Below are 21,684 nucleotides of genomic sequence, written 5' to 3' on the forward strand. Positions count from 1 at the left end.
ATCAGGGGCGAAGCTCATTCCTTAATGATTATTACTGGACTTTGGCCCTCCCTGTGTGTGCAGTTCTCTAACTGTGTGAGACAAGTGCAATGCACAGCAAAGGTGAGGATTGGATTTATATAGCGCCTTTCTACCAACTGAGGTACCCAAAGCGCTTTACATAGTAAAGGGAGAAACTCACCTTATCCACCACCATTTTGGTAGAGAGTGCCCTCAGCCTGGATGCTGTTTACGTTGTAGTTTAAAACGACCTACCGCTGCAGCCCGGCTCTGGCCAAAAGCACTTGACTTCTGTAGCCCTTTTATTTCAGCCTGACTGATTCAGTCAGTGCCCTGCTGAAAAATACATGACGTAGCTAAAGTTAGACCCATACCTCAGTTACATGGAAGCTGCTGGACACATCAATAGCCTAGCTGTTCTATTTGAAAATGCACATGTTGTTTTCCTGTGTGTGCACTGCATCTGTCTGTGTCTTTTAAGGACACGTAGGCTGTAACCAGAATGCCACATTTGGCCTCCGTCAGTTAATCAATCAGTCAGATAGTAGAAGCAGACCTATTTGACATCCATACACTACTGTCCAGTGAACTGAACAAATGATATGAATGAACACTTGTTGAGGCAATTGCTGCCCTGTTACGAGCTCTGTTAGCCTGTGTTGTACAGTGCATTCAGACCCATTTGTCTTTTACCACATTTTGTTATGTTACAGCCTTATTCTAACATTTATTTAGAAATATATATAAATCTACACACAATACAGCATAATTACAAAGCAAAAAAACAGGTTTTTAGAAAAGAAAAAAATGAAAGAAAGAAAAATCACCTTTACATAAATATTCAGACCCTTTACTCAGTACTTTGTTCAAGCACCTTTGGCAGCGATTACAGCCTTGAATCTTCTTGGGTATGACCCTACAAGCTTGGCACACCTGTATTTGGAGAGTTTCTCCCATTCTCTGTCAGATTGGATGGGGAGCGTCGCTGCACAGCTATTTTCAGGTCTCGCCAGAGATGTTAAATCGGGTTCAAGTCCGAGCTCTGGCTGAGCAACTCAAGGACATTCAGAGACTTGTCCCGAAGTCACTCCTGCGTTGTCTTGGCTGTGTGCTTAGGGTCATTGCCCTGTTGGAAGGTAAACCTTCGCACCAGTCTGAGGTCCTGAGTGCTCTGGAGCAGGTTTTCATCAAGGATCTCTTTGTACTTTGCTCCGTTCGTCTTTCCCTCGATCCTGACTAGTCTCCCAGTCCCTGCCGCTGAAAAACATCCCCACAACATGATGCTGCCACCACCATGCTTCACCGTAGGGATGGTGCCTAGTTTCCTCCAGATGTGATGCTTGGCATTCAGGCCAAAGAGTTAAACCTTGGTTTCATCAGACCAGAGAACCTTGTTTCTCGTGATCTCATAGTCCTTTAGGTACCTTTTGGCAAACTCCAAGCGGGCTGTCATGGGCCTTTTACTGAGGAGTGGCTTCCGTCTGGCCACTCTACCTTAAAGGCCTGATTGTTGGGGTGCTGCAGAGATGGTTGTCCTTCTGGAAGGTTCTCCCATCTCCACAGAGGAACTCTGGAGCTCTGTCAGAGTGACCATCGGGTTCTTGGTCACCTCCCTGACCATGGCCCTTCTTCCCCGATTGCTCAGTTTGGCCGGGCGGCCAGCTCTAGGAAAAGTCTTGGTGGTTCCAAACTTCCATTTAAGAATAATGGAAGACACTGTGTTCTTGGAGACCTTCAATGCTGCAGAAATGTTTCGCTACCCTTCCCCAGATCTGTGCCTCGACACAATCCTGTCTCGGAGCTCTCTAGACAATTCCTTCGACCTCATGGTTTGTTTTTTTTCTCTGACATGCACTGTCAACTATGGGACCTTATATAGACAGGTGTGTGCTCTTCCAAATCATGTCCAATCAATTGAATTTACCACAGGTGGACTCCAATCAAACATCTCAAGGATGATCAGTGGAAACAGGATACACCTGAGCTCAATTTCAAGACTCATAGCAAAAGGTCTGAATTGTTATTTAATTTTTAAAAAAGTGTTTAAAAAGAATTGCTAACAATAAAAAAAATGCTATGTCATTATGGGGTGTTGTGTGTAGATTGATGAGGAGCATTTTTTATTTAAGCAATTTTAGAATACGGCTCTAACGTAACGAGATTAAAAAGTGAAGGTCTGAATACTTTCCGAATGCACCGTATGTAGAATACAGGCTGTGAATGACCCATTCTGCTTGTGTATCTCTTGCTCTGTCCTGTAGGTGCAATCCTGGGTCGCTCGGAGACACAGGAGTGCGTTTACTACAACTCTAGCTGGGAGAAGGAGCGAACCAACCGCAGTGGCATCGAGCCCTGCTACGGAGATAAGGACAAGAGGCTCCACTGCTTCGCCACCTGGAAAAACACCTCGGGAACCATCGAGATCGTCAAGCAGGGCTGCTGGCTGGACGATGTCAACTGCTATGACAGGTTAGGTAGTGTCTTATTCTGAGGCAAGATTGTAGACTTAGGGCTTAGTGGTCCTCTGTAGCTCAGTTAGTAGAGCATGGCGCCAGGATAGTGGGTTTGATTCCCGGGACCTCCAATACATGAAAATGTATGCACGAAAACAGTCACTTTGGATAAAAGTGTTTGCTAAATGGCATATACAGTGGGGCAAAAAAGTATTTAGTCAGCCACCAATTGTGCAAGTTCTCCCACTTAAAAAGATGAGAGGCCTGTAATGTTCATCATAGGTACACTTCAACTATGACAGACAAAATGAGAAAAAAAAATCCAGAAAATCACATTGTAGGATTTTTAATTAATTTATTTGCAAATGATGGTGGAAAATAAGTATTTGGTCACCTACAAACAAGCAAGATTTCTGGCTATCACAGACATGTAACTTCTTCTTTAAGAGGCTCCTCTGTCCTCCACTCGTTACCTGTATTAATGGCACCTGTTTGAACTTGTTATCAGTATAAAAGACACCTGTCCACAACCTCAAACAGTCACACTCCAAACTCCACTATGGCCAAGACTAAAGAGCTGTCAAAGGACACCAGAAACAAAATTGTAGACCTGCACCTGGCTGGGAAGACTGAATATGCAATAGGTAAGCAGCTTGGTTTGAAGAAATCAACTGTGGGAGCAAATATTAGGAAATGGAAGACCTACAAGACCACTGATAATCTCCCTCGATCTGGGGCTCCACACAAGATCTCAACCCGTGGGGTCAAAATGATCACAAGAACGATGAGCAAAAATCCCCGAACCACACACCTAGTGAATGACCTGCAGAGAGCTGGGACCAAAGTAACAAAGCCTACCATCAGTAACACACTACGCCGCCAGGGACTCAAATCCTGCAGTGCCAGAAGTATCCCCCTGCTTAAGCCAGTACATGTCCAGGCCCGTCTGATGTTTGCTAGAGAGCATTTGGATGATCCAGAAGAAGATTGGGAGAATGTCATATGGTCAGATGAAACCAAAATATAACTTTTTGGTAAAAACTTAACTCGTCGTGTTTGGGGGACAAAGAATGCTGAGTTGCATCCAATGAACACCATACCTACTGTGAAGCATGGGGGTGGAAACATCATGCTTTGGGGTTGTTTTTCTGCAAAGGACCAGGACGACTGATCCGTGTAAAGAAAATAATGAATGGGGCCACGTATCGTGAGATTTTGAGTGAAAACCTCTTTCCATCAGCAAGGGCATTGAAGATGAAACGTGGCCTGGTCTTTCAGCATGACTGATCCCAAACACACCGCCCGGGCAACGAAGGAGTGGCTTCGTAAGAAGCATTTCAAGGTCCTGGAGTGGCCTAGCCAGCCTAGCCATAGAAAATCTTTGGAGGGAGTTGAAAGTCCGTGTTGCCCAGCAACAGCCCCAAAACATCACTGCTCTAGAGGAGATCTACATGGAGGAATGGGCCAAAATACCAGTAACAGTGTGTGAAAACCTTGTGAAGACTTACAGAAAACGTTTGACTTCTGTCATTGCCAACAAAGGGTATATAACAAAGTATTGAGAAACTTTTGTTATTGACCAAATACTTATTTTCCACCATAATTTGCAAATAGATTCATTAAAAATCCTACAATGTGATTTTCTGGATTTTTTTTCTCATTTTGTCTGTCATAGTTGAAGTGTACCTATGATGAAAATTACAGGCCTCATCTTTTTAAGTAGGGGGGAGATGGACAATTGGTGGCTGACTAAATACTTTTTTGCCCCACTGTATTCTTATTAGACTTAGAGCTAGTATTTAAGGGTTGGTGGTCAGAAGCACTGTACTTTAGTCCTTTCTTGCAGATGGTGACTAACACTTATTAGTTTAGGTCATACTGTCCTTTGTATGACGGTTGACTTAGTACATTTTTAATGGCACTGTATGGTCAATCTGACATCTGCATTGGCCATGCAGAATGTACGGTGATACGGCCTCTGCAGACATCAGGGCATTCATACTTCTTGCGCTTTGCGGAGCAGCGCAGAGCTGTTGTGAAGGAAGTTGTCAAGGAAGTGAGTTTTGTGTTTATACAGGACCTCCCGCCCTCACCTACCGTCAACCAATCATGTCAATGCGGAGCTATACAGAGCCCTCCGTATTGTTACGCAATTTGAGAGGCGCATGGCGATGCGGTACGGAGCTCAATTTGGCCTCTGCCTGCCTGTCATACGGTGTCTCCGACCACATACCACATTTTCAGATCAAGCATAAATTGGCTTTCTACTACAGAGCTGGTCAGAGTGGTTGTCTCTCTCTTCCTGTAAAGATGTAGTTCTTCCTCACCAGAGAGAGAAAAAGTGAGAGAAAGAGGGGGATCGGTTCAGTGGAGGGCTGCCAGCACTCAGCTCTCTACCTTTGTGACAGAGGTGTTCTCTTCTTTCTTCTTCTGTCTGTCTTTCTCTCTGCCACAGTAGTGAATGTGTGGAGACGAAAGAGAGTCCGGACGTCTTCTTCTGCTGCTGCGAAGGCAACATGTGTAACGACAAGTTCCTCTACAGCCCCGACACGCAGGCTGTCCAAAGTAAGTCGTCATGTAAGTTCACACACAGGAAGCTGATGTAATGTCACATCCTCCTCTGTCTGTTTTCCAGCCAAACACAGACGATCAGTCAATAAGAATAACCCAACCTAACCCAAGAGGCACTGGGGCATATTCCCCCAACACACACTAGAGACACAAGGTCTTCTACTTCACCAGGGCCCGTAGGTCTACTGCTTTAATTTGAAACTCTGTGTCCAGGCTGGCCACTGTCCTTCTCTCTATGGCGGCCAGTAGGGACCTGTCTGAGTCTAGGCCCAGTCAGAGTGTAGCAACTAGTGTCGTCCGTCGGGGCCACCAAGCCCAGCCCCAGATAACCTCAGTGTCACAGGAAGGGAAACCGCAGCAATAATGCAATCCAGCCGTGTCTGTGATGGCAGAGAACTGTGATGGCAGAGAACTGTGATGGCAGAGAACTGTGATGGCAGAGAACTGTGATGACATAGCTGTGGCTGATCACATCAAATACTACATCTTTGTGATATGACAAGTGGGCGCACTGCACAGTAAGGCTTAGCTATTTGTTTTTTGGGTCACTTGGTTGTTTCTGTGGTTATTTTTGGCTGCTGGCTTAAGTTCTCATGAAATGCATTTCACTATTAATCTCACTATTTAGAGGATTTTGTTGAAGCGACCCAGATGTGTTGAGCTGTGTCGGGAACTATTTTTAGAGTGTTTCACTACTACTCTTCTGATACCATTGTGTATGGCGTGATGAAAATATGAGGGGAACAAAGCACATTTGCATACCTGTATTAAGGTGTTTTCTCTCTCCATCTCCCTGTCTCCTCCTCACCAACCCCCTTCCTTCTCTTTCCACCATCCTCCCCATTCTCGCACCTTTATGTACCCCACACCTCTCATTTTCTTCCCCCTCCTCCCCATCACCGCCCTCTCCGCAACCCCGGTCCTCCGTCCACAGCGACCTCCAACCCGTTTTCTCAGAAGCCTCAGCTGTTCAACACCCTGCTGTACTCTCTGGTGCCCATTTTGGGCATCGCCGCCATCGTCCTCTTCTCCTTCTGGATGTACCGTCATCACAAGCTGGCATACCCCCCCGTCCTGGTGCCAACACAGGTAAGAGTGTGAGAGTGTGTGCGTGCGATGTCCAGAATAAACGGAAGACGTACTCCTCACTGCTTGGTATTTTAATCTGGATATAGGAGTGACTCACTAACATTTCCAAGGAAAACGGATGCAAAACAATGGATGGCAGAAGAGAACGTTGAACCTGCTGATCTGAAGTGAACACACGTGATTAGCTGGAGAGTGACAGGAAGCCTAGCCCTGACTCGGACCGTGTGTGTGCGTGCAGTGTATGTGGGCACAGCCTGCCACAAATACTGTGAAATGTGTATCTGCTCAGCACTCAAGCCATTACTATGGCCCCACACACAGGCACACGACGGACACACACAAAGCTGTTGTTTGTTGACCCTGGTTAGGCTCACAGGATAGGGCTCTGTGCTCATAGGTCAGACAAGGGTGGCTCACTCAAGCCTGCTCCTGTACAGCTCTTTGTAAACTGCCGTTCAATAAATACAAATGTCACCAGAACACTGCCACTGCCTTTCCTCTGCCTGTTGCCCTTTGCAGTGTGTTTGAGAGGGAGCCCACGATGCCGTGAAGTGTTTGGTTACTGTGCTTGGTTACTGCGTCATACGGAACAGTGTGACCTGACCCCACTCCTCTGCCTCCACCCCAAAGGCTCCCTGTGTTTGTCATCTATTTCTGGGGTGAGCTGGGATGATTCTGGCCTCCCTAACCAAGCACTACGTGGCCATGATGCCATGGAGGAGAGAGCACCCAGGGTGCGGTTTAGGCCTGAAAGGGAAAGTGAGGGGAAAAGCACAAACTAATAAATAATGCAGTCAGGCTCTCCCTTCCCCTCTCTCCCTCCCCCTTCCCCTTCTCTCTCCCTCTCCTTCCATCCCCTGGAGGCTGGCTCTAACCCTGGGCCCTTAAAGTGTCCATGTTTTAATCTATAACGCATCTCCTTTGAGCAGAAGTGCTGATTGCCTTGCCTTGTGAGCAGCTGATCTGACACCGGACTAAAACTCGCCCACTTCGACTCTTAATCTCTGTGTCATGTCTGATTTGTTACGACAAGCTCCCCTCCGTTTCATTTGCCCTACGTGGGTTTGCTTCAAGCTCTGCTGTAGCCAGACGAGCAGTCGTGACCCGCGGGTGAGGTGAGCCTGGAGAATGTACATTAAGAGCATCCGTCTATTTGCCATGAATACAACAATGGAATGCAGGAAATGCCAGGACACCGTTAGCTAGTGTCCTAGAGGTTGCCAGAGTCTGGCAGTAATGCATGCATACACAGGCCCAGGGCTAGTTATGGCAGGGACATCATTTATGACTGTTCTGCTTGGGCACAGCAGCCACTCTCCTAACTACCTGTCTTACTGTATGGAACATGAGCTGAGGCCTCTCCATTATTAATGAGCTTCTTTTTTTTTTTTAAAGGTAAACACTCACTGTGCTTTGTTACAGAGTGAGAGTGAGCGAGAAGGGATTGGCAACCTTTCAAGGGTCACCACAATCACGATCGCGTCCATATCTGAATTTGAGCCAGTATGCTACAGCAGGAAAATAATCCCGCAGGAACTGGACATTTGAATTATTATGTGGATTATAATTAAAATACATTTTTGTAGGGCACGTTTCATTAGGGAGAAACGAGTCAGAAATCTCAGTGGAAATTACAAACTTTTAAAACCTTGCAGGAAAGTTCTCCTGCAACAGGGTGGTCAAATTAAGATCTTACATCTGTATGAAAACAGTTGAGTATAAAAAAAGGCTCAGGCAGAAAAGGAGATGGCTGCTCTATTAGTATTCTATAGTAGCCTGCACTGAGTGTACAAAACACTAAGAATACATTCCTAATATTGAGTTGCACCTCCTCCCTTTTGCCCTCAGAACAGCCTCAGTTCGTCGGGGCATGGACTCGACAAGGTGTCGAAAGCTTTCCACAGGGATGCTGGCCCATGTTGACTCCAATGCTTCACACAGTTGTCAAGTTGGCTGGATGTCCTTTGGGTGGTGGACCATTCTTGATTCACACAGGAAACTGTTAAGCGTGAGAGAGCCAGCAGCGTTGCAGTTGACACATCTGTGCACCTGGCACCTACTACCAAACCCTGTTCAAAGTTTAAAAAATCCTTCTTTAACCGGTCTCCTCCCCTTCATCTACACTGATTGAAGTGGATTTGATGTGACATCAATAAGGGGTCACAGCTTTCACCTGGACTCACCTGGTCAGTCTATGTCATGGAAAGATGTTTCGTATATTCGCTTTCCCACACAAGCACAAACACATGGTCATCAGATGCTGCGGCGCCAGGCGACACTGTCCACATATTTGTTATCGGGGCTCTATTTTTCATACGGCCATGAGAGGTCAGGGGAAGCTGGAATTGATTCAGTAGCTGACGACACACACAGGCCCACATCTTTCACACGCCAGACCCAGGAGGAGTGAGAGGGGCGAGAGAGAAGAAAAGGGAGGAGGCCCAGGAGGAAAGCTGGAGAGAGAGAAGGGAGAAACGGGGAGAGATCTCTCTTACCAGAGTCATCTATCATCTGGGATGTGACTACTGCTCCTTTATCTACCTCCATTTCACCCTCACTGAAAACAATCATTTCTTTTTTTTGCCTCTTTTCTATCCTATAACAAGCACGCCTTTCATATAATGATAGAGGTAAGATACGTTTAATTAAACTCCCAACACTTTTCAATTTCAGTGGGTTTTGGTTGGGAGGGAGCTTGAGAACTGGGCCCGTTTAATTTCTGACTGCTTCCCGATGTCTTGTTTTATTTCTTTGGGATGGGTTTATTTTATATGTGAGTCATGGTTTCTTTTATGGATCTTTTTAAATCATATTTTTGCATGGACGTCATGCATTTTTTTTCATCCTATGTAATGCGAAATACAGGTGAATCAACCAATGACCAAACGAAGTGCATGCATGAGTCAATGTACAAAATGCATTCTATGAGCATGGATGTCCACTTTGGATGATAATATTTTGCACTTATTTTTTTTATCTGTTGCAATGCAACCAAGGGTAGCTAACTAAGATGACGTGTGCCAACATGTAAATGAAAGAGGGGTTGGAATCCATTGAATTACGGAAAAGCTGCCTCTGAAATGAAACCTTATTCTCTACATACTGCAGTACTTTTGCCCAGGGCCCATGGGTTTCTGGTCAAAAATAGTGCACTATGTTGGGAATACAGTGTTATTTGGGACGCGGCCCATTCTTGTGCTAATACATGGATGAAAGAGGCATTGGACCAATTTAAATACAAGTATGGCCTTTGATGTGGCGCTGGTCAACATTTAGCCAATGTTTCGCAACAAAGGACTACTGTTTAACCCCCCCAGCAGCATGTGATGCTTTCAATGTCATAAGTCAATTGCTGAGATGTGTGATTGTTTGAAGGCCTCATGCATCAGAGTGGGTGGGTTTGTGCAGATTATTTTTTTAAATTTCCTGTGGTACAGTGTGGTGTGCTGACAAAGTGTAATGCACGCCATTCAGCCGCCCAACCACCTTGTGAACGGAGCCTGGGTCTGGTGACACTGTGACTGACTGCCCAGATCATAACAATTCTAGAGAAAGAGATGCTGCTCCTGCTTTTGTAGTGCTTTACTTGAACTGTTTGCCACTTGAACTGTTTGCCACTGGTCTAGGGTTGCGTCCCAATTGGCACCCTATACCCTAAATAGTGCACTATTTTTGACCAGAACTCTTGTGGGCCCCAGTCAAACGTAGTGCATATATAGGGAATTGGGTGCCATTTGAGACTCGTCCTAGGCCTTTAGACAGTCAGTGGATCTGAACAAATTGCCCTTACCTCCTTAGCAGGGTTACCTAGGGTTACCTCTTCCAAATTGTTCTGTGGTACAGCTGGTATCTATTGTGAATGCTCCTTTAGCCTCCTTGGCTGTGTCATTGTTCCTGAGGACTTCGGATTTTAGAAACAAAAACAGTCCTTCAATTCCAATATAGAACCGTCATGGTGGCCTAGAGTCAGTTGGAACTGCCTCTGCCTGCCAAGTGGTTACTTCTAAGTGAACTTGCAGACAGTAAGAAAATATTTTCACAACTTTTTACCTGTCAATCTGCTCCTTGTCGCATGTGTCATTACATTGCTAGCCAAGGTATGCCTCCCAAATGACACCCTATCCCCTATAGTGTGCCCTACGTTTTAACCAGGGCCCATAGGACATATGTAGTGCACTATATAGCGAATAGGGTGCCAATCGGGACACACACCACAATTCATAACCCTCTTACCACCACCAAGGACGTACCAGATCGTAAATCGGCCGTAAAATAAACAACACAATTGTTTTGTTTTTTTTAGTTCTTTTTTCAAAACATCATAAATGGGATGGAATTCTATTGAGGGCCATTTATTAGTGCCCAGGGGCGTCTCTCCATTAAACACAATACGGTTTTCAATCCTGCTTTTTACGACTCAGCATTCAAGCGTCTGATTAATTATTGAAACTATGGGGAGGAAAAGTCAGGCGTAAGCATGTAGGGCAGGCAGGCGTCTGGTGTGTTTACTGAAACCGTGGCCAATGTCAGCGCTGTTGCTTGGCAGGCTGTGGATGGCGGCGAGAGTCTGCCCCAACCTCCCCTCTCACCATTCTTCAGCTCTGCAGGGCGACAATAGACCCCCCCCCCCCCCCCCCGAACACCCCTCACTTGTTCATCTTTCCATCAATGGTTGCCATGCCCTCCAGTGGACATTGAACCAGCCACTATGTATTATTCGATTTTGGGGCTCCACATCGATGGTGACATCATACTCCCTCACTCTCTCGAAAGTCACACGTGGAAGTGATTAGTTTAATCCAGAGGATCAGCTGACTTGACCCATTTTTATATTTGGAACACACACACAATTTGTGACACTTGCTCCCTCTAGCACATTGTTGATTTGAAACTAACCCTGCCCTAAGCCATCACCAGAGGGAGAGGCTTGACCCATCCAGGCCACTCATATCAGGTTGCTCTTCATGCGATACAGTACCCAGATATAAATATGCTAAATACATGGCATTACTTCTGACAGCAGCTACTGTCACACCCGCCTTGTTTTCAACCCTGCCAGGCTGGCACCCTATTGCATATATAATGCATTACTTTTGACCAGAGCCATTTAGGCCTTGGTCAAAAGTAGTTGAGAAAATAGAGAGCCATTTGGGACGCATCACCACAATCGAAGGCTAAAGGCGCCCTCCCCTCTCTTTTATTAACTAGCTTCTTCTAAGTCCCAGACCTCTCCTCTCTTCTCCTGTCTCTTATTTACTCGACCTTTTATGCGGGAGGACTTGTAAAAGACACGCTTGGTCTTCAAATATTCCTGTAATAACATGGAAGGATCTAATTGAAAATGGATGTCAAGTCCATTTCTTTGAAGAGACGGTAGGACTGACCGAGCTAATGCCCTGTGAAGTCTCAGAGAAGACTCTGGGTGCGCCCCAAAAGGCACCCTATTCCCTATAAACTATATAGTGCACTACTTTTGACCCGTATCCTATGGGCCCTGATCAAAAGTAGTGCACTACATAGGGATGCATTCTCTAACATTCTCTAAGTTGTGTTCAACTTATAACGTTTTAGTCATTTATCAGACAGTCTTACCCAGAGCGACTTACAGTAAGTAGTGAGTGCATTTTTTTTAGTACCATAATCTCGGCGTTGCAAGCGCCATGCTCTACCAACTGAGCCACACAGGAGCACGTAACTGAAGTAGAATACAACAATGCGCTCTCCTTGTCCTGGAATGATCCCTGCGGACAGTGTTTTAAGCGTTCACACTGCTCTGTGTCTAGACTAACTAAGACAGTTTTCCTTGATGGAAATCTTTCAGATGAATCTCATCAGGTTTTCATCAATGTCTTGTCTAGTCTGGACTCTTTTTCATAACGATCTGTCTTCCCAAGTGTGTTCCCAGCAATCACACAGCTTTTAGAGTTCAAAAATACTGTTCCTGTTAGCGCAATGACAGAACTAATTAGATTCAATTTTATTGTATCCGGTGTATCAGCATCATGTGGGGACTGAATACGGTGAGGACGTGCACCTGTTCTTTCCGCTATTCTCAACTGAGAAGCAATGATGGAAATTAGAATTGGCATTTCAATTTACCTCCTGAATCAATTGACTGAACTGAAATGGAATTGAGCCCAACACCAAGTATGTAGCCCCAATGTCACACTAGTACAGAGCGTATGAGTGTTTTCATTGATCCCAGTACCAACCTGCTGTCTATCTCCCTGTCTGCCCTCTGCTACAGGACCCACTGGGGCCACACACCCCTCCCTCTCCCATCATGGGGCAGAAGCCATTGCAGTTGATTGAGATCAAAGCCAGGGGGCGCTTCGGCTGTGTGTGGAAGGCTCAGCTCCTCAATGACTACGTGGCTGTCAAGGTCTTCCCCATTCAGGTATGAGTTGGACGTTGAGGTAAAAATGACTTTATATAGATAACTGAGGCTTGAGCCTCCTGTTTTATGGGACTGTAGTGCCCCATGAAATACTATTAGTTATTGTGGTCATATTTGTGCATCACACAAGGTGAAATAGCTAATATATGCCATTCAGCAGACGCTGTAAAAGCAACTTAGTCATGTGCGCAAACATTTTCCGTATGGGCGGCCGCGGGAATCAAACCCACAATCCTGCCGTAGTAAGCGCCGTCCTCTACCAACTGAGCTACAGAGAACCTAACGTTGTGTGTTGGTGTGTCGCCTGCAGGACAAGCTGTCATGGCAGAACGAGTATGAGATCTACAGCCTGACTGGGATGAAACACGAGAACCTGCTCCACTTTATTGGTGTGGAGAAGAGAGGCAACAACATGGACATAGACCTCTGGCTCATAACAGCCTATCACGACAACGTATGTACACAACTTGATTGTCCACTAAAATGTACATTTGTCTATTTCAGGGATCATGAACTGGAATCGGCTGCGGGACGATTTTTTTCTTGAGAGGATGGGCAGGGGGCCGGAACATAATTACAAATAATTTGTAGACTGCAAATTGACCGCAAGAAGCCCAAACAGATACACTACTGTTCAAAAGTTTTGGGTCACTTAGAAATGTCCTTGTTCTTGAAAGAAAAGCACATTTTTTGTCCATTTTAAAATAACATCAAATTGATCAGAAATACAGTGTAGACATTGTTAATGTTGTAAATGACTGTTGTAGCTGGAAGCGGCTGACTTTGAATGGGATATTTACATTGCTGTACAGAGGCCCATTATCAGCAACCATCACTCCTGTGTTCCAATGGCACGTTGTGTTAGCTAATCCAAGTTTATATTTGTAAAAGGCTAATTGATCATTAGAAAACCCTTTTGAAATGATGTTAGCACAACTGAAAATTTGAGAAACAGACGCCACACAAGTCCTCAAATGCTCAATTGCCAAGAAACTGAAGATCTCGTACAACACTGTGTTCTACTGCCTTAACAGAACAGTGCAAACTGTCTCAAACCAGAATAGAAAGAGGAATGGGAAGCCCCGGTGCACAACTGAGCAAGGGGACAAGTACATTAGTGTCTAGTTTGAGAAACAGACGCCTCGCCTCACAAGTCCTAAACTGGCAGCTTCGTTAAATAGTACCAGCAAAACACCAGTCTCAACGTCAACAGTGAAGAGGTGACTCTGGGATGCTGGCCTTCAGAGTTCCTCTGTCCAGTGTCTGTGTTCTTTTGCCCATCTTAATATTTTATTTTTATTGGCCAGTCTGAGATATGGCTTTTTCTTTGCAACTCTGCCTAGAAGGCCAGCACCCCGGAGTCGCCTCTTCACTGTTGACATTGAGACTGGTGTTTTGCTGGCACTATTTTCTCAGAACAATAATAAACTGACCAAGTTTCAGAAGAAAGTTGTTTCTGGCCATTTTGAGGCTAATTGAACCCACAAATTCTGATGCTCCAGATACTCAACTAGTCTAAAGATGGCAGTTTTATTTATTCTTTAATCAGAACAACAGTTTTCAGCTGGCTAACATAATTGCGAAAGGGTTTTCTAATGCTCAAGGGTTTTCTAATGCTTTAAAATGATAAACTTGAATTAGCTAACACAATGTTGCTGATAACGGGCCTCTGTACAGCAATGTAGACATTCCATTCAAAATCAGCCGTTTCCAGCTACAATAGTCATTTACAACATTAACAATGTCTACACTGTATTTCTGATCAATTTGATGTTATTTTAATGGACAAAAAAGTACCTTTTCTTTCGAAAACAAGGACATTTCTAAGTGACCCCAAGCTTTTGAAAGTTAGAGTATATTTGACACACACAAAAAAAAAATTTGCTTACATTTGTATACGATCACATATTATGCGTGGGAATACTTTGGAAGAGATTTCCAAAATTAAAATCACTTGGAGCTGAAAAGACCACCCAAAAATAGTCTCAGACAACTTGGGGGGGAGCAAATAAAATGTGCCTGCGTGTCGCCAGTTGGGGAACCCTGGTCTATTTGTTCTTAACCCTCAACCGACCACACACCACAGGAGACTGGTGGGAGGAGCTTTAGGAGGACGGACTATTGTAACAACTGGAATGGAATAAATGGTTCCACATCAAACATATGGAAACCACTTGTTTCACTTCGTTCCATTAATTCCATTCCAGCCATTACAATAAACCTGTCCCCATATAGCTCCTCCTACCAGCCTCCTCTGCCACACATATACCAAGAGAATGGAAGCAGCACAGGGTCAGCCCCTGAAGCGGGTTTCCAATGACTGGCAACAACAGGTTGTCTGTCTGCCCTCCAGTGGTTGGACAGTGTTACTACAACTATGTTATCATCCCCCCCTCCTCCTCCTCCTCCCATGTCACAGCTGAAGCAGGATCAGAGAATGTCAAATTAACCAATGTCCTAATTTTCCTGCGCACAATCCTACAGGGTGAATAGAGAAAAGACTAACACTAATTGTGTTTCCCCCATAGGGCTCTCTGACTGATTACCTGAAGGCCAACGTGGTGTCATGGAACGAGCTGTGCCACATCTCCCAGACCTTGGCCCGTGGCCTGGCCTATCTCCACGAGGACATCCCTGGGCTGAAGGATGGACACAAGCCCGCCGTCGCACACAGGTGGGTTGGGTGTGGTATCCGCCGGGCCCGGTCCTACCTCAAATTTTCTCTCACTCTCACTCTCACACTCACACTCACTCTCACTCACTCACTCACTCACTCACTCACTCACTCACTCACTCACTCACTCACATCGCTCTCTTTCTGGCTCCAACAGGGACATGAAGAGCAAGAATGTGCTTCTGAAGAACAACCTGACCGCCTGCATAGCGGACTTCGGCCTGGCCCTGAAGTTTGAAGCTGGGAAGTCAGCAGGAGACACCCACGGCCAGGTACAATAGTGACGCTGGTTATTCTGATGCTGTATTAACCTGCAGAAAGAGCAGACTGTCAATACGTTATCCGCAAATGTTGTGATACTGTAGTTCACTTCAAAATCAAATACATTTTCAGACTTCAAAAGCGGTGTAATATCCCACGATTGAGGTCCGTAAGAGGAGTGTAAATATCGGACAAACGTTGATTTCGGAGTGAACTATGACCTTAGGGCAGTGTGTTGTTGACATGAGACAGAGTATAACCTTGTGTTATGCTTCTCCAGGTGGGCACGAGGCGCTACATGGCCCCTGAGGTGCTGGAGGGGGCCATCAACTTCCAGAGAGACTCCTTCCTGAGGATAGACATGTACGCCATGGGGCTGGTGCTGTGGGAGCTGACCGCTCGCTGCACCGCTGCAGACGGTGAGAGAAAAACCTTGTGTCCTTGTGTGTTTGCAACGGGTATGTTGACCTTGTGCGTCTCAGTAAGGATCAGTGACATGGCCGACTGCTGACTCCATGTGGAGCTGACGGAAGTGACCAGAATACTTACAGTGCCGAATGTGATCCCAAAGGACTCACCGTGTGTGTGTGTGTGTGTGTGTTTTCTCTCTGTATTCTCATGCAGTGTGTGTGTTTTGTTGCAGGTCCTGTGGATGAGTACACACTGCCCTTCGAGGAGGAGGTCGGCCAGCACCCGTCTCTAGAGGACATGCAGGAGGTGGTGGTCCACAAGAAGCTACGGCCGTGCCTCAGAGAGTGCTGGCAGAAACACATAGTGAGTGAAGACCAGTGGTAGTCAATTGTCATTCTCGAGTAAAAGTAAAGACACCTTCATAGAAAATGACTCAAGTAAAAGTGAAAGTCGCCCAGTAAAAACTGAGTAAAATTAAATTAAATATACTCCAAAGTAAATGGAATTGCTAAAATATACTTAAGTATTAAAAGTAAGAATTCTTTCACATTTTAAGCAAACCATTTTCCTGTCAAAATGTAACGAGTACTTTTGGGTGTCAGAGAAAATGTATGGATTATAAAGTACATTATTTTATTTAAGTATGTATTAAAGTAAAAGTTGGCAAAAATATAAATAGTAAAGTACAGATACCACAAAAAACGACCTAAGTAGTACTTAGATATTTCAGTGGTACTCTGGGCAGAGCAAAATTCAGTTGGTGTACAGTAACCGAAAAAGGTTGGAAACCAAATGAATTAGAACATAGAGCTAGCAACATCAGGGTTATGGGTTCAGTTCCTGCGTATGATCCAAGCTTCTGCTTAAATGACCATATATATATACTCTTATGCTTGTCCCAGGGCCTGGTGATGCTGTGTGAGACCATCGAGGAGTGCTGGGATCACGAGGCCGAGGCGAGGCTCTCGGCGGGCTGCGTGGAGGAACGTATCATCCAGATGCAACGCCAGACCAACATCATCGCCCCCGAGGAGATTGTCACCGTCGTCACAATGGTGACCAACGTGGACTTCCCTCCCAAAGAGTCCAGCCTATGAATGGACGAACATTGACTGGACGTGTCAGGTGGTGGACATGGAGCTATTTTGATTGGATGTTTTCAGGTATACATTGATCAACCAGAGTGGCCCGTTCAGGATCATGAACTCTGGATGATCCCGGGTTAAACTCTGACCCCTGACCCCCTCAGATGGGTGTGCTGGCGTGGTGTGTTTTAGTGCTGTGCGCTACACTACTGTCATTCAGGAAATACCTGGCTGTGCCCACCAACACTGGTTTGGTTTCTACCCACTTCATAGTACCATGATGTGTTGGACTCCCATAGCGAGCCTCAAACTGTCAAAAATAATCCTTCAAAAGAACACTAGGTCGTAACAAACCCTGTGAGCTGGGCAAAAGGGATATTTTCTATATGAAGAAAACACTAGGACCTCCTAACAGACTTCTGTTCTATTTTCTAAGAAAAAGAAGAGGAAGAGTATGGACTCTACAAGACGAACTCTCACGGCTCAGAAAAGAAAAGGGCAACTTGTTTTAAAATTCCTTTGCCGTTTTCTTTGTGTTTATATGATAATGATAATGACAATTGTAATGCCAATAAGAAACAGCTTCTGAATGTCACGTGTACTGCTGCTGTACATAATATCAAAACAATGGTAATCAAGGTTTATTTTAGGGGGGGGGGGGGATCCATTTCCAAGCATTACTACTTCGAAAGCAAAACCATAGACCTCCCTCAAGTCAACACGGTATACCTCAGTTCCATCTTCATTACAACACTACAACCATAGAAGTAGAACTACTATTGTTTCTAGTTCTGTTAATTATATTTCTATGATTACAACAATCTCTCTGTAAACTATTCAGATGACATCATTACTTTGGTATTATTGAACTATATACTGTACAGCTGTGGCAGGTGAAAATATAAAAATGATCACCACAGTTTTTAAAACTAGTCTGCCAAGAGATGTATGACCATGCATTTTTACGCGAGCCGCCTTGTTTTTCTTTGCGAGAATTCTTTTTGAGCATCATTTTGTCCTTCCTTGCGTGTTTTAATTTGTTTTCATTGTAAACATTTTAATCCTACATTTTAAGAATATTTCAATAACCCCCTAAGTCATTGAAAATTATGTTGTTTTTTTTAAACACTTATTTTGGCTTGCTGTGTCAACCGAGTATTTAATGATGTGAGCATGCCTTTTGGTTATCGTTTGGTCTTCTTTTTGAACAAGCTCAGGAAGCTACTCTTCTGTCTCTCTTGACTCTCTAGTTATTACCCATCTTTATCTCCCAGTCCCTAGCTTACTACCCTTCTGTCTCACCCTGTCTGTAGCTACTACCCTTCTGTCTCACCCTGTCTGTAGCTACTACCCCTCTGTCTCACCCTGTCTGTAGCTACTACCCTTCTGTCTCACCCTGTCTGTAGCTACTACCCTTCTGTCTCACCCTGTCTGTAGCTACTACCCTTCTGTCTCTCCCTGTCCGTAGCTACTACCCTTCTGTCTCACCCTGTCCGTAGCTACTACCCTTCTGTCTCACCCTGTCTGTAGCTACTACCCTTCTGTCTCACCCTGTCTGTAGCTACTACCCTTCTGTCTCACCCTGTCTGTAGCTACTACCCTTCTGTCTCACCCTGTCTGTAGCTACTACCCTTCTGTCTCACTCTGTCTGTAGCTACTACCCTTCTGTCTCACCCTGTCTGTAGCTACTAACCTTCTGTCTCACCCTGTCCGTAGCTACTACCCTTCTGTCTCACCCTGTCTGTAGCTACTATCCTTCTGTCTCACCCTGTCCGTAGCTACTACCCTTATGTCTCTCCCGAGTCCCTAGCTACTACCCTTCTCGCTCTCACAGTTCCTAGCTACTAACCTTCTGTCTCTCCAGTCCCTAACTACTACCCTTCTGTCTCTCCCTGTCTGTAGCTACTACCCTTCTGTCTCTCCCTGTCTGTAGCTACTACCCTTCTGTCTCTCCCTGTCCGTAGCTACTACCCTTCTGTCTCACCCTGTCCGTAGCTACTACCCTTCTGTCTCGCCCTGTCTGTAGCTACTACCCTTCTGTCTCACCCTGTCTGTAGCTACTAACCTTCTGTCTCACCCTGTCCGTAGCTACTACCCTTCTGTCTCACCCTGTCTGTAGCTACTACCCTTCTGTCTCACCCTGTCTGTAGCTACTACCCTTCTGTCTCACCCTGTCCGTAGCTACTACCCTTCTGTCTCACCCTGTCTGTAGCTACTACCCTTCTGTCTCACCCTGTCCGTAGCTACTACCCTTATGTCTCTCCCGAGTCCCTAGCTACTACCCTTCTCGCTCTCACAGTTCCTAGCTACTAACCTTCTGTCTCTCCAGTCCCTAACTACTACCCTTCTGCTTTGAGACGCCGGTGACCCATCTCTTCCTGGTGTCATCTCAACCATAGCGTTAAAACATCTCTACTTCTAGCCTCTATCATCTCAACTCGGTTGAGCCTTTAATCAGTGTGACAACGTTACTACTGTAGACCCACCCTGGGCAAAACTAGGATGTCTCTCGTCGTCCTTCCGGAATTTGATTTGTGAATGTGTTCCATTTCTAGCTTATTGTATGAGCTCAGATTTGTCTTCTGGGTGACATTGACACGGATGATGATGCGTTCATCTTTGCATTCTCTCTCTTCACACCTAGTCCGTGTTTAAACTGGAACTACAACAACGTTCAGGGATTCAATACTATGCTTTTCAGTAATTACTACAGTATATGCAACTTGTGCAGAATGGTGCAAGTGCGTGCGTACTTGCATTGCTGCAGGAGCGACTTTCACACCACTGTAGCATTTTTTTAAACAGTTAATCTTGTCTGTTGATCTTTTCATTATTTGCAGACCTGAGCTTTTGAGTATTAGACAGAGAGCAGGTGGGCAGGTGCCAAATCAAACTATTACTTTACCTCTTATCTGAAAGACAGTGGAACGGACTTAGGGAAGGCCCAACTGCATTACTAGATTGTGTCTGTACTCTCGGGGTAAAGGCTGCAGTTGGCTAGTGGTCTCGCAGCGGATGTAGGCTCTATCACAATTTGTCTTTCCTTGGTTCCTCACATCCTGTCTCCTTGCCAAATATGGTTGAGGAGGAGGAGAGGGGATGTGAGGATTCAAGGACATTTTAATTGAGAAAGCTGTCGAATGGTGGCCGTTACTGTGAACCCCCCCTCCCCCTCCCTCCCTACACACTGGAACCCTGTAGCGCTCAGCAATACAACTAGCAAGCAAATGGCATTAGAGGAAGAGTGGAAGGGGCACGAGTTTCCAAGCAGTTAGCGGTGAACCAACAATCAGATATACAATCACTACAGTACTACTGCATTATTTTGATTGTCGTATGTGCTTTTGAGAAAAAATAAATATGTAGCCACGATGTGATCCTCTGATTTCTGGTATTTTGAGGGTATCATTTTGTGTACCTGATTTTTATTTTTCAACCACAGCTACTTGTACAGAGCTGATTTCACTGTACAGACGTTTTAAACCCCAAACCACACTACAATCTTCTTAGTTGATCAGACCTTGGACTTCTTGTGAGAGGTGATTTTCTTTCAGATAAACTTCAGAAAGCCCAAATAACATTTGACTTCAGATTTGACTGGAATATTGAAATGCACATTATGTAAATATATATGTCATTTTTAGATCGTAGAGGATGGATATAGCATGAGGTTGTTTCTATTGTTTTTAGAATATATCACAAAGAAGCAAAAAAATCCCTGATGAATGAATTATTCCATAATAAGATTTGACCTGTTTATTTTGTATGTCTATGTTTTTAAATTGTTTCAATTAATGACCAAAACGGTCACTCTTCCTTCCCCAGATGAGACTCATTTCTTTCTAAGGTGGTCTGATGAAAATTCCCTCAAATGAAACCCTGAATCAATAGTTTTACCATTTTCACACTACTGAGGTGAGCCAAACTAAGCCGGACCGAGCCGGACTGGGGTGGCCTGGTTAAGCATCCACCATAGTTGCTGAAAATGACAATGTGATCGGAAAATATTAGAGCCAGCAAATTATGGTTTGGGTTGGCTCAGTAGTGTGAAACCGGTCATTGTTTTACCTCAGACATCCTAGCTCAGACCCCAGATGTTACTCTACAGCATTGAGATACCATTGCTACAATATTCCAGCAGTGTTGCAAGAATGTTATCCCTTGTATGTGACCAGCAGACAGTGTTTTCTGTAACACACTTCCTCTCAAAACAACACTAAAGCTAAACCTAGGTTCGCTTCAGTTCTGTATTTGCTGATAGTCAAAACAGTGTGACTTGGCACAAATGACTGTTCAATTGGCTAGTGGACTTGCCAATAATTTTTATGCTTTGCAAGTTATTTAACAAACTTTTCAGATGCCTGGTTGGAAGTGGATGTTAAATATTGTACAGAGAAATTGTATGCTATTGTCCCTAAAATAAAGTATAGTGACTGCTCATTGCTTCTGATGTCCATCTGAAATCTGCTAATTGTTTTTACCTAATAATGTTGGTGCTGAAAACAGACCACTAGATGGCAGCGTTTGACATTGAATGGGTTTCATCTTCATGCATCACTATAACAAGTATGGGTCATACACTGATGAAAAAAATGCTTGACTTTATTCAATAAGTAAAGCCAAATCATTCTATTTACACACAGGGAATATACACGTGGGGGAAAAAAATGTGATCATATCATTGTCAGTCTGTTAGGGGATGGTTCGGGGTCCCATGTCTTTCAGTGGTTGTCCAAAACCAAC

General features: G+C 44.8%; 1 protein-coding gene across 9 annotated transcripts in view; it reads left to right on the top strand.

Annotated features, from left to right (window-relative positions):
* LOC110495930 (activin receptor type-2A) overlaps positions 1–21,379 on the top strand; it is a 48,396-nt gene extending 27,017 nt beyond the window's left edge. The window contains exons 2-12 of one of the 9 annotated variants that reach the window (XM_090208253.1): positions 1,930–2,010; positions 2,262–2,469; positions 4,909–5,030; positions 5,959–6,113; positions 12,361–12,510; positions 12,821–12,964; positions 15,039–15,184; positions 15,342–15,456; positions 15,726–15,864; positions 16,089–16,219; positions 16,759–21,379. In XM_090208253.1, the coding sequence (XP_090064379.1) occupies positions 1,930–2,010; positions 2,262–2,469; positions 4,909–5,030; positions 5,959–6,113; positions 12,361–12,510; positions 12,821–12,964; positions 15,039–15,184; positions 15,342–15,456; positions 15,726–15,864; positions 16,089–16,219; positions 16,759–16,953 (1,586 nt within the window). In that variant the 3' untranslated portion in view covers positions 16,954–21,379. Of the gene's footprint in view, positions 1–1,929; positions 2,011–2,261; positions 2,470–4,908; positions 5,031–5,958; positions 6,114–8,609; positions 8,744–12,360; positions 12,511–12,820; positions 12,965–15,038; positions 15,185–15,341; positions 15,457–15,725; positions 15,865–16,088; positions 16,220–16,758 lie in introns of those variants that run through there. The other 8 variants (XM_090208255.1, XM_090208254.1, XM_090208256.1 and 5 more) reach the window with 8 other exon arrangements.
* Positions 21,380–21,684: the final 305 nt, after the last annotated feature.

This window comes from Oncorhynchus mykiss, chromosome 18, assembly GCF_057628025.1.
Source record: "Oncorhynchus mykiss isolate SJ-2025 chromosome 18, ASM5762802v1, whole genome shotgun sequence".
Lineage (NCBI taxonomy): Eukaryota > Metazoa > Chordata > Actinopteri > Salmoniformes > Salmonidae > Oncorhynchus > Oncorhynchus mykiss.